The sequence below is a fragment of the Rutilus rutilus genome (assembly GCF_951802725.1).
Source record: "Rutilus rutilus genome assembly, chromosome: 23".
NCBI classification, from domain to species: domain Eukaryota; kingdom Metazoa; phylum Chordata; class Actinopteri; order Cypriniformes; family Leuciscidae; genus Rutilus; species Rutilus rutilus.
Genome location: NC_140233.1, coordinates 19,048,305 through 19,060,644, shown reverse-complemented (window position 1 = coordinate 19,060,644; position 12,340 = coordinate 19,048,305). Strand labels below are relative to the sequence as shown.

Genomic DNA, 12,340 nt, shown 5'->3' with positions numbered 1-12,340 from the left:
CTGTGTGAGAAAAAAGGGATTATGTTGCATTGAAAGTTGATTTATGCTTGTCATGTACAAAATACAGCATTCTGTATGAGATGGAATGATGGGTAGATTCATTGCAGGACACACACACTTCCCACCAGAGTATAGAAATGTGTTTGACAAAAAGCTGAATTTGAAGCAACATGAGTTTACTTGCTTAGATTAAATGCTTTATAGTCTACTACTGCTTTAGAAGGTGTGTCTACTAACAATGCAGTTCTTCGGAAGAAAGAATGCAATGAATGTTTGGGAACGTATTATACTGAATGATACAGGCTAGTGAGAACTTGATTCATAATTCAGGACATCTACCAAAAAATCATTGTAAAAATCATTGACTGGGAACAATGCAAATGCTTTAGATAAAATGCTTTCATGCACCTATTTTTAGTGGCTGTCTAACTTGGTGTCCTAAGCAACAAATAATACAAAAATGGTGTTAAATAGATGTAAAGTTTAGCTGAATATAAACAATATGTATAAACAGTAGTGGCCAAAAGTGACTGGTTTATGTTCAGTTTGATTGTGTATTAACTAAATACGGAAAACTTTTATGCGTTTTTTTGGCTGTTCATTTGCACGACGGTGGCGTTTGGGGGCCTAAAAACGCAAACTTTTTGCAAACTTTTTTTATCGTTATCGTCTCCATGTAAACTACAAAAATGCGAATTTGTGAAAATGATGACGTCATGCGCATGCGTATAACGTGTTCAGTCTATAGACGCGTAGTGTTTCTTTACAAAGTGACATCGCCATCTACTGGCCTGGCAGCATAATATAGCATTTTTAGTCGTTTTCGCAGATCCGTGTGAACTTTGATAAGTTGTTGTCTGTACACGAAAAACAAAGGAAAAACGTTTTCGTGTTTAGAACATTGTTGTCGTGTAAACATACCCTCAGTTTGGTTTTGTTCTGTTCCTGTTTGTCTGTGTTCCCTGTCATTGTAAGTTACCTTGGTTACTGATTTGAGTTACGCACCTGTTTCGTGTTCTGTTGATTATCTACCGTTTATTTAAGCCCTTAGTTCCTTCTGTTCGTTGTTCGGTGTCGTCTTTACTTTGAGTGTGTTCATGCTCTTTTGTATTTCTGTGTATTCTCCTTGCATTTTGGTTTAATCATTAAAAACTTGGTAGAATTAGTACCTTTTTTTTTTGTGCTTTTAAAAGTGTCTGTAAAGGAAGACAAGAATTTTCTGAAAGGTTAAAGGTCAGCCCAGGGCAAGAGAAAACCACTATTAGGTGTCCTTTTCAAACTTTTTCTCCGAAGTCATATTATTTGCAAACGCAACAAAATCCCCTGAAAGGCACTTGAACAGTTTACTTGATACAAAGAGTGTTTATTCAAAAAAAAAAAAAAACATATATGAACTTTTACCTTATTTTGCATGGATTGCTGTAAACATTTTTGGTTACAGATGCCAAATACCTAATTTTCCACAGCTATGAGTGTGTCTTCATCTGTGTACATACCTTTAAACATTTCAGTCAAAAAGTAGCATTTCTTTATAGGGGTAAAAGCAGTTTTAAGGCACATTTAGGACAAGAATCTCTCGAACATCATCTTCTTTATTGCTACAAATTATTACCCGAATAAAATTAACGCCAGTGGCTGTGTACCGATACTCATAAACACAGCGTATCTTGGCTACAAATCACAGAAATGTGTTTTTAAACTTTTTAAAGGATTTTTATGATCTCAAAGTCAACAGCTGTGGTTAGCAACCACATACCAACCAGGCGAATCTCTCTCTCTCTCTCTCTCTCTCTCCTCGCTTATCACCTTGAGGGTGTTTTTGGCATCTGTAGACGTTTACAGACCCAGACAAAATGCAAATGCATCAATCAAAAATCTTTGCAGCAAATCTTAAGCAACTCTGCCATGTTTGGAATGGCAGTTAAGGTATTAAATAAAGGCACTGATTTGTCCTATTCAATTTATTATATCAATGAAATAAGGTAATGTTGACCAGGGCTACAGCGCAAATTTGCTTAAATGCAAATCATCACAACATTAATCAGATTACATATCCGACTTGCAGTGAGTTAATTAGCCTTAATCGCCGCTTTGTTGTTTGTTTGCCATCTTGCAGTTAATCAATTATTTGAAGATGCCGTCTGGAATAAGTTAAAAGGTTTTAGATATTTTATGAGACATGATTCTCTCTTCTTTTTTAATGCAAAAGCACTTTGGATTACCAGCTCACACTTCCGTAGCAAATCAAAACTGATGCGAGTATGAAGACTGCGGGATGTGTCTAATCTTGTGTTAAAGAAAAATTCACTGCTAAGAGACAAAAAAGAAAAATATCTGATAAATGCATTTGACTGTAAACATTAATGGAGGAAAAAACAATAATATGCTTAGTGTTGTAACACGTAGATCTACACTGTAAACAATTTCAACCTATTTCAGCTCAAAAACTTTCGATTTTAAAAACTCAAATAGTTGCAAGTCAATTCAATTTAAATTATATTAAACTGACTTTATTTTAAAAAGTTGAAATTGCTTAAATTTAAAGTTAATGTAAAGAATTTTTTTACAGTGTATTGTTCTCAGCTTTCCTCAGTCTGCTTTATATGATTAAAATAATATTTAGATAATATTTTCATGTTATTAAAATGCATTCAATTAAATTAAAAACGCTAATTTTGATATAATAAAAATACTTTAAAGCTGCAAGCAGCATTTATCGGGGTTCAAGCAATTAAGGCCTTTAAGCACAAAAGCATAAAAAGTTATTAAGTTTTATTTAGCAAGCATTTAACCACTGACATAATAGATGGAAAAGACCATTTACAGCCAATACAGGCAATGTAAATATATGTTTTTAAAGCTGTTTAACAGTTATAGCGCCACCTATCATCCGATCTTCATAAAATTGTACATGCTTGTTAATGATGTTATGTCACATATGCCCACCAATTTTTGTGAGGTTCTGAGTTTTCCATTAGGATTTATAGGCTTTTGAGTGTATTTTGTCACGCCCCTTTTTATAAATGACCCTATTATGGCCAACCAAATGTAAAAGTTAAACTTTTTTTCGATAACTATTGATCTAGAGAGTCCAGAGAATTGTCCTAGACTGGTCTGGTTCCGATCGGGCGAAAAACCAGGGACTAGCTCACAAAAGTAGGTTTTGGACAAAATGCGACATAGCAGAAAATTTTTCCTGGAGATTGCCATTTTGCCCGCCTTGAGCCAGGGATCACAGTGGTGTAAGACACTTGAGGACAAACGGTCTAAGAGTTATGAGTGATTTTGTACTTTTGGTTGCTGTAGCGCCACCTATGGGCCAATCGGGGTCATACTCTGATAGGTTGTCCCCAAATTGAGGCCTACCATCTGGCCAGGTTTCAAGTCTATAGGCCTTACGGTTTGTCCTGCACGATGCGTTTTACAAATCCTTACAATTACAATAGGGTTTCAGCATTTCATGCTTGAACCCCTAATAATCAAATTGTATTTATTTATTTTTTACTGTTATGAGGCTAGGGCAAGTTAGACAGACAGTCTGCGTTACTTAGTTACTTTGTATGGAAAGTAATGCGTTACATTACTTTTGTGTTACTTTTTCTCACCTGAGCTGTGCTTGCTTGTTTGTTTTTTAATAACAAAAAAGTTTGACAAATGTAAAGGCCCTTTCACACCAGTGATATGAATAAGCCTCAGGCTGAAGAAAATGCAAATTCACGTCTGTACAGTAGAGGGCGCCGCTCAAACAAACCTTTCAGCTGTAATAATGCATTGAAGGAGAAGAAAGTTCAACACTCTTACTTCAGTCAGAGATTGTCTAATAAGGCGAGAAGTTTCGCTCTCAGTAAACTTCCGGCTTCTGAACTCGTTGCAGTTCCACTCAGGTTCCATATGAGGGCGCTCACAGGACGAGTGCAGAATGAATGGAGGTCTATGGCGCTATACCCCTCAAAATCCACTTTTCTCAGGATATAATTTTTTGTCTAGTAATTTGAATGTTGTATTCGAAAGGAGATGCAAAGAAATTACACATTGCTGGGTGTTAGATTTTTTAGTCACTTATTTGCTTAAAAAAATGTTTTAAAGTGTCAATGACGTCATACACATCGTACGACCAGAGATACTGCTTTACGGCAATCCTTCAGTCACTTTGGGGCTTTTGTGCTCTGTCTGCACTTTCTTTTCTCTCGAGGCATCGACAACACAGCTGACACAGGTAAATACACGTGCTAGAAGAGTTTTTGTTTTGTTTGTTTCTGGTCCCGCTTCGGATGCCACAATGCCATCAAGCGGTATCTCTGGTCGTAATCAGTCCTTCACTGACCAATCAGCGTTCATTAGCAGAATGCTAGCGTGTTATGGGCAACAACAACTCAACCTGTAAGAAATCGAAAGGACGTAAGTACTCGTTCATTCAACTTTCGACCTATAACCCATGTTGAACTTGCAAAACCTACTATCAAATCTGAGATTTCTCAACAGCAATCAGGTGAAAGAGACAAATTTAGCCGTCTAGCCCCATAGACTCCCATTAAAGGGTTAGTTCACCCAAAAATGAAAATTCTGTCAGTAATTACTCACCCTCATGTTGTTCCAACCCCGTAAGACCTTCGTTCATCTTCGGAACACAAATTAAGATATTTTTGATTAAATCTTAAAGTTGTCTAACTTGCTGGCCCAGAAAATGTATTAAAGACATCGTTAATATAGTCCAAGTGACTCCAGTGGCTCAATCTTAAGTTTATAAAGCGACGAGAATACTTTTTGTGCGCAAAAACAAACAAAAATAACAACTTTATTCCACTTTTCATTTCCTTCTCTCTGGGCCTCGGGTCTTTTTGCGTAGTGTTTAAGCGTAGCGCGTCTGTGTTGCACGTCACCACGTATCACACATGACAAGCGTCGGCCAATAGTGAGCCTACGTGGTGACGTGTAACACAGACGCGCTGCGCAAAAACACTACGCGAACCAACTAGAGGTCCAGAGAAGGAAATAAATAGTGGAATAAAGTCGTTATTTTTGTTTGTTTTTGCGCACAAAAAGTATTCTCGTCGCTTTATAAACTTAAGATTGAGCCACTGGAGTCACTTGGACTATATTAACGATGTCTTTAATACATTTTCTGGGCCAGCAAGTTTCGGTTCGGTTCAGCCTATGGAGGAGTTAGACAACTTTAAGATTTAATCAAAAATATCTTAATTTGTGTTCCGAAGATGAACAAAGGTCTTACGGGGTTGGAACAACATGAGGGTGAGTAATTACTGACAGAATTTTCATTTTTGGGTGAACTAACCCTTTAATCTGCACTCATGGGCGATCGCCCCCAGTGGAACTCTGGTGGAACTACAACCAAATTTCGGTATAGGACTTAATAGGGAGTGGGCAGGCTCTCTCAAAAAAATGAAACTCAAATGTGTTATTTAATACTGTAATTTTTGCTTATTAGCATAGCTGAATTGGATCATAAAAGGTCAGCAGCAAAGATATCGGTTAATAAAGTGAGATTAAATGCATAAAGTATATTTGTGTTAAGATTTCATTATTGCAGGTTTGTATAATATTCTGAGTTAGCATTTTCGCTGTTTTAATAGTTTTGAGGAATACTGAATTTTTTTGTGCAAGTGAGATGAGTAAATGCCTGCTCACATTTAGTCTAAAACTGCAATAACATCAAGTTCACACACAACGCCTCTGCACTTACTCACGATTCCTCTCAACATGGGGACAGAAGGGCCGTCAGTCAATACACAGGAAAACAAAGTTACTTATTTGAAAAAGTAACTCACTAACTCAGAAATGTTGCTGTAAATTTTAAAGTAATCGTTGCTTTTTCAAATCTGATGACGTAACTTATGTACTTTTTAATGCGTTACGCCTAACTCTGAAAATACGTGACAGACTGGTGCAATAAAAACCAGGCAATAAGGCCCCAACCTGATATTTATGGAAAAAAAGAAAAATCATTGTGTTGGGTTTTTTTTTTTTAAGAAGAAGAAGAATACACTACAAAAGCACAGCTGTGATTATGAGAATCGTCACTCCTGATATCAATCTCATTCTGGACGTTAACAAACGAGACAAATATTATCATCACTGTTTGGCATCAACATCAATAGCTCCACGAAGTGAAATAGCTAATGCTGAGGATCCAGATTTGCTCGTGTAAGATGTTCTGGCAGGCCTGTCTGGAGCTGGCAGCAGCTTCACACATCATGCTTTGATCCTCGTCGCAGCGAGAGTTTGTGACAGTTTTTTTGGTATCAAAAGAAGAAATCACAGAACTTATCAATTGAAGTTAGACATAAATGAAATAAATAAAAACACATAAACTTTTCATTGATTTCCCTGATGTTTTGGTGAAGAAGCCCACCAAGACAGCACACTTTCTGACTGGTTTAGAGGCTGGAAAGGAGCCTTGGCATCCCTGCATGAGTGAAATTCAGAGGCCAGTGTATTTCTGAACATGAACATCTTTAATTACTGCAATGCTCAATTACCACTCCATGATTAAGCTCAACTAACAAATAACTGAAACTGAAGAGTATGCTAGGTGTTGGCATTTTTAATTGCACCATCACATAGAACTTGTTACAGCTGTTGTAATGGATCTTTGATTAACTGAAAATGTCAAAAATGAGATTTTTATACTTCATAAGTTGTCTTAATGTAAAGATAAATTATTTTGTTTAATAAATTGTGCTTTAATTTTATGATTAGCAGCTTATTTTCCATATAAACCATTCCAAGGTTTATATATTAGCATAAGTGTAAAAAAAAAAAACATGTAATTTAAAATAAAACTTATAATTTGTTATTTTAATTTCTAGTAATTATTGAAATATCTCCATAATGGATATATATATATATATATATATATATATATATATATATATATATATATATATATATATATATACACACACACACATGATGATTAGCATCGTGTAACTTCTCTGCTGCTGTCACAGAGATGCTCCTCTAGGAAAGCGAGTGTTTTCTGCCAGGACTCCTCCTGAGCTCGACTGTGAGGCGCCGTCTCTCCTCCCCAAAGAATCACCACTGCAATACACACCACAGTCACTTCAACATCCTCAAATACAACACACACATCTATCTATCTATCTATGTATCTATGTATCTATCTATCTATCTATCTATCTATCTATCTATCTATCTATCTATCTGTCTGTCTGTCTGTCTGTCTGTCTGTCTGTATATCTATCTGTCTGTCTGTCTATCTGTATATCTGTGTAGCGACTGAGACAAATCAGACACAATTATTTACCATATGCACAAACAAATCTTTAAAAACGTTCATCCGAGAGCTGTGGTCCCAACCCCCCATGCGGGGCGAAAGGGGCCTGGTTGCCATGGCCGCGATCAGATAGGATGTTTTTATGACTCTCAGGAATGCTAACAAGTAACTAACTCTGACACAGATATCAGAACAAACTCTCCTGCATTCATTTATTGATGAATTGACTAACATGAAATGAACATGCATTCCAGAACATTTTGAGAATGATTTACTGTTGTGTGTTTTGTCTTTGAATAATTCTGTTGATACTATGATCTCTTTAATACTATGTAGTTATTACAGGACCAACTGTCAATGTAACCCCACTTATACCATGTTTGGTCTCGATAAATTGGTACTTTGAAGATCGAAATGATTGTGTACATGATATGCCAATAGCTGTGCAACACATGAGTATTACTAAGAATCTTCCTTAGTAGTGTCATTAAACACCAATCCAGCATGCCAGTCCGAAAGAGCACGTTTAAGACAAAGGCTTGTAAATCCTGGTGACAGAGGAAACTCCCGCCAGAAATTCTACCCTTCTAGTCGAGTCCCAAAATAGATAAATAGCCCTGGATAAGATGCAGTAGGCATTTTTGAGGAAAAGTACTTCAAGTGTTGTTTCTATATGATTTTTAGGTGCTGAATCCATTTCTGCCGTATAACAAGTTGTAAACATCACTGTTTTGGCATAAACAATAAAAACAAAATGTCTGCCAAAAAAAAAAAAAAAAACGTTTTAATGCATTTATTGCAGTTTAAACATTAAACATTATAACTAAACTATGCATTCTCAGAATATTTAAACATGTAAACAATGAAAAAACAACATTAACATGAAAGGGACAGTTTTTAATGGCTGCTGGAATTATGCCAAGGTACCAAGGTACACTGGGAAGCATATATCAGTGGAAATATGCAATTATGCCCAGCCCGAAGGGGGGAACTTGGAATACACATGACCCCAGGGGGCTGCATATTGAGAATCACTGGGGTGTCCAGCTGCAGGTGGAATATTTCAAACCCAGGGGTGGCAAGGTGGCTTGCCGAGGGAAAGACACATGCTCAGAGAGGCTTACAGTGGACTACACACGTGGGGGTCGCCCAGAGGCCGTGTTAGGTGTCGCCCAGCCTGCAGCTCTACAGATGTCTGTTAGCGAGGCGCCATGCGCTAGAGCCCAAGAGGATGCCACACTCCGGGTGGAGTGGGCCGTCACACCAAGGGGGCATGGTCGACCTTGCTGCTGGTAAGCCAAAGCAATGGCGTCCACTATCCAGTGAGACAACCTTTGCTTGGAGAGAGCCTTTCCCTTCAGCTTCCCACCATGACAGACAAAGAGCTGGTCTGAAGTCCTGAAACACTGCGTTCTGTCTACGTAAGCATGGAGGGTGCGTACTGGACAGAGCAGTGCCAAGGCTGGGTCTGCCTCCTCCGAGGGCAGCGCTTGCAGGTTCACCACCTGGTCTCGAAAGGGTGTGGTGGGAACCTTGGGCACATATCCAGGCCGGAGTCTCAGGATCACGTAAGAGTCAGCCGGTCCAAATTCCAGGCACGCTTCGTCAACCGAAAATGCCTGCAGGTCCCCTACCCTCTTGATGGAGGCCAATGCAACCAGGAGCACTGTCTTCATTGACAGGAACTTAAGCTCCACTGATTGCAGAGGCTCAAAGGGAGCACTCTGCAGAGCAGTTAAAACCACTGAGAGGTCCCAAGAGGGAACGAGGGGAGGGCGAGGAGGATTCAGTCTCCTCGCTCCTCTCAGGAAACTGATGATCAGGTCGTGCTTTCCAATGGACTTACCATCAACTGCATCATGATGTGTGGCAATGGCGGCACCATACACTTTCAGGGTGGAGGGAGACAACCTTCGCTCCAACCCTTCTTGCAGGAAGGAAAGCACGACACTGATCGGGCCTTTCGTGGGTTCTTGAAGTTTAGAAGAACACCAGTTGACAAAGAGGTTCCACTTCAACGCATAGGCATGTCTCGTGGACAATGCTCTAGCGGAAGTGATGGTAGCCACCACTGCTGGTGGTAGAGTACTCAAACCTGCCTCGTCCCGTCCAGGAACCACACATGGAGATTTCAAAGATCGGGACGAGGGTGCCATAGGGTGCCCCGTCCCTGAGAAAGCAGGTTCTTTCTCAGAGGAATTGGCCAGGGAGGTGCTGTCGCGAGGAGTACTAGTTCTTGGAACCAGGTGCGGTTGTGCCAATACGGGGCAACCAAAATTACCTGCTCCTCGTCCTCCCTGATCTTGCGCAAAGTCTGCGCAAGAAGGCTCACTGGGGGAAACGCATACTTGCAGAGGCCCCGCGGCCAGCTGTGCACCAGTGCATCCATGCCGAGCGTGCCCTCGGTCAGAGAATAAAACAGGTCGCAGTGGGACGAGTCGTGGGAGGCAAACAGATCTACCTGTGCGTCCCCGAACTGATCCCAAATCAGCTGAACCGACTGGGGATGGAGTCTCCATTCTCCAGCGAGAGGCCGAAACCGAGACAGATCGGCTGCACGGTTCAGGTCTCCCGGGATATAAATGGCTCGAAGCGACCTCAGATGCTTCTGACTCCATATGAGGAGGTGGCGGGCGAGTTGCGACATACGACGGGAGCGCAGACCACCTTGTCGGTTGATGTACGCTACTGTGGCGGTATTGTCTGATCGGACTAATACGTGCTGACCCCTGAGCAACGCACAGAAGCGGTGCAGGGTGAGACGTACAGCCTGCAACTCGAGGCAATTGACATGCCAAAGGCGCTGGGGTCTTGTCCAGGAGCCCGTGGCAGCATGTCCATTGCACATGGCGCCCCAGCCCATTGTGGAGGCATCTGTTGATATAATAACATGCCAGGAAACTCGTTCTATGGGCACTCCAGCCCATAGAAAACTGAGGTTCGTCCACGGGGTGAAGGTCTGACGGCAGGTCGAAGTCACTGGGACTCGGAGCGTGCCGTGTTGCCATGCCCACCTCGGGACTTGATCGCGAAGCGGTCTCATATGAAGCAAACCGAGCGACGTTACTGCGGCTGCGGATGCCATATGCCCCAGGAGCCTCTGAAATAGTTTCAGTGGAACCGCACTCTTGCCCTCGAACTGACGAAGGCAAGTTAGCAGTGACTGCGCGCGCGCGCTCGTAAGCTGCGCGCACATGGCGACCGAGTCGATTTCCATACCGAGAAAAGAGATCCTCTGCACGGAGCAGAGTTTGCTCTTCTCCCAGTTGACCCGAAGGCCCAGACAAGCTAGGTGCCGGAGCACTAGGTCCCTGTGTTCGCAAACCTTGTCTCGAGAGTGAGCTAGGATCAGCCAGTCGTCGAGAGGAACAAGGGCTGCCTCGACAACCTTCGTGAAGACGCGAGGAGACAGGGCTAGCCCGAAAGGGAGAACCGTGTACTGGTATGCCTGCCCCTCGAATTATATATATATATATATACTGGTATGCCTCATTTGCATATGTAAACATGACATTTCAGAAAACTTGTAATACAAAAAATGTCTGTCTCTATGTAAGTGAAAAACTGGAAAGGTTTTATGGTGATATCTATAACGTAACAATTTTACCCTATCCACCTGTAGTGTTTCGGCTGTGAATAATGCACCTATTGTTTCAATAACAATTACAAGAAAATGGGACCCTTATTTCAATGTTATACGGTGGATCCTTATTCAGGAGACATTGAACTTTCTAAAAATGTGGTATAACAACTTTTCCTCAAAAATGCCTACAGGGTTACACAATCTTGAAGATTCGGACCTGACTATTCTCATTGGGTGAACTAGCCTGCATAGGGCTGTCCTTTGTCAAGCTTTAAAAGTCACTGACCACAAGATCCGGCCCTCTTAGCTCTTGTCCTCGGACCTAAACTGCAGCTTCAAGTGAATCCCGTGGGGGGGCCCTTCCCCCCCACTGGGCCCTGCAGGCCTCTGCAGGCCGAGTCAGCCTGCCTTCCTAAAATACAACCAAGAAGAAAACGGACAACTCTTGCCTTAGGGATGCCGTGTGTTCCAGCATGGCCTCAACAGGCCCAGGGCATGAGGCTTCGAAGCTTCCAGGACATGTACTCACTCCAGCATCAAGGACAACTTCAGGAGTTCAGAGACGTCATTCAACACGGACGAAGTCCCTCGCAACTTTCACCATGTGCTCTTTGTGTCCTGCCGGCAGAGCGTGGAGGCCACAATCTGCACTCCAGCCATGAGAACAGCGACAATACAAGTTCATCCTATCTTCTTCATCCAACGGAGAAGAAACGATTGCAACTCGCACCATGACTTTTGACACTCAAGGACCCAGCAACAAATTCAATCTTCAACCACTTCAAGAATTGATCATGCAAGTATCTATTTTTATGAGGTGCGCTGAAAATGATAAGCTTATGGTTCTTTTCATACAAAAATAGATCTTGATTCCATAGTTCTATTTCCTGTTTCCGGTTCCACATCACTCACCCCTTTACCTATGCATGTATGTATGGATGGATGAATGTATTTATGTTTGTTTAGTGTTAATTATGTTTGTGATTTAGTTAATAAAACTTGTGCACAATTATGAATTTGATTTCTGATCCTCTGTTTGCATACAAAGTCCCTTTTACGATTTTGATTTTGTTACAGTATGCTCTAATTTCTGTACATGCTAGGGAATAATTATTTTTCAGTGACGATGAAAGATACACTTTTCTTAGAATAAATGAATAATCAAAGAGTTCATTGGAACTGATTAATTGATTGTAATATTAATTAGCTTACCTCAAAGTTAATCTAATTAACTGACCCAAATATTAATAATTAATCATAATTGGTAATTATGGATTATTATTAATATTTCCCCTTTGAGCTAATGTCTTTACATCTGTCTGTATATCTGTCTATCTATCTATCTATCTATCTATCTATCTATCTATCTATCTATCTATCTATCTGTCTGTCTGTCTGTATATCTATCTGTCTGTCTGTCAGTATATATATGTCTGTATATCTATCTATCTATCTATCTGTCTGTCTGTCTGTCTGTCTATCTGTCTATATATCTGTCTGTC

General features: G+C 40.6%; 1 protein-coding gene across 1 annotated transcript in view; it reads right to left on the bottom strand.

The window, feature by feature from the left end:
* Nucleotides 1-6,934: 6,934 nt before the first annotated feature.
* acot19 (acyl-CoA thioesterase 19) overlaps nucleotides 6,935-12,340 on the bottom strand; it is a gene marked incomplete at both ends in the record, with an annotated part of 13,799 nt that continues 8,393 nt past the window's right edge. The window contains one exon of the mRNA XM_084397661.1: nucleotides 6,935-7,059. Coding sequence (XP_084253787.1) covers nucleotides 6,935-7,059 — 125 coding nt within the window. The remainder of the gene's footprint in view (nucleotides 7,060-12,340) is intronic.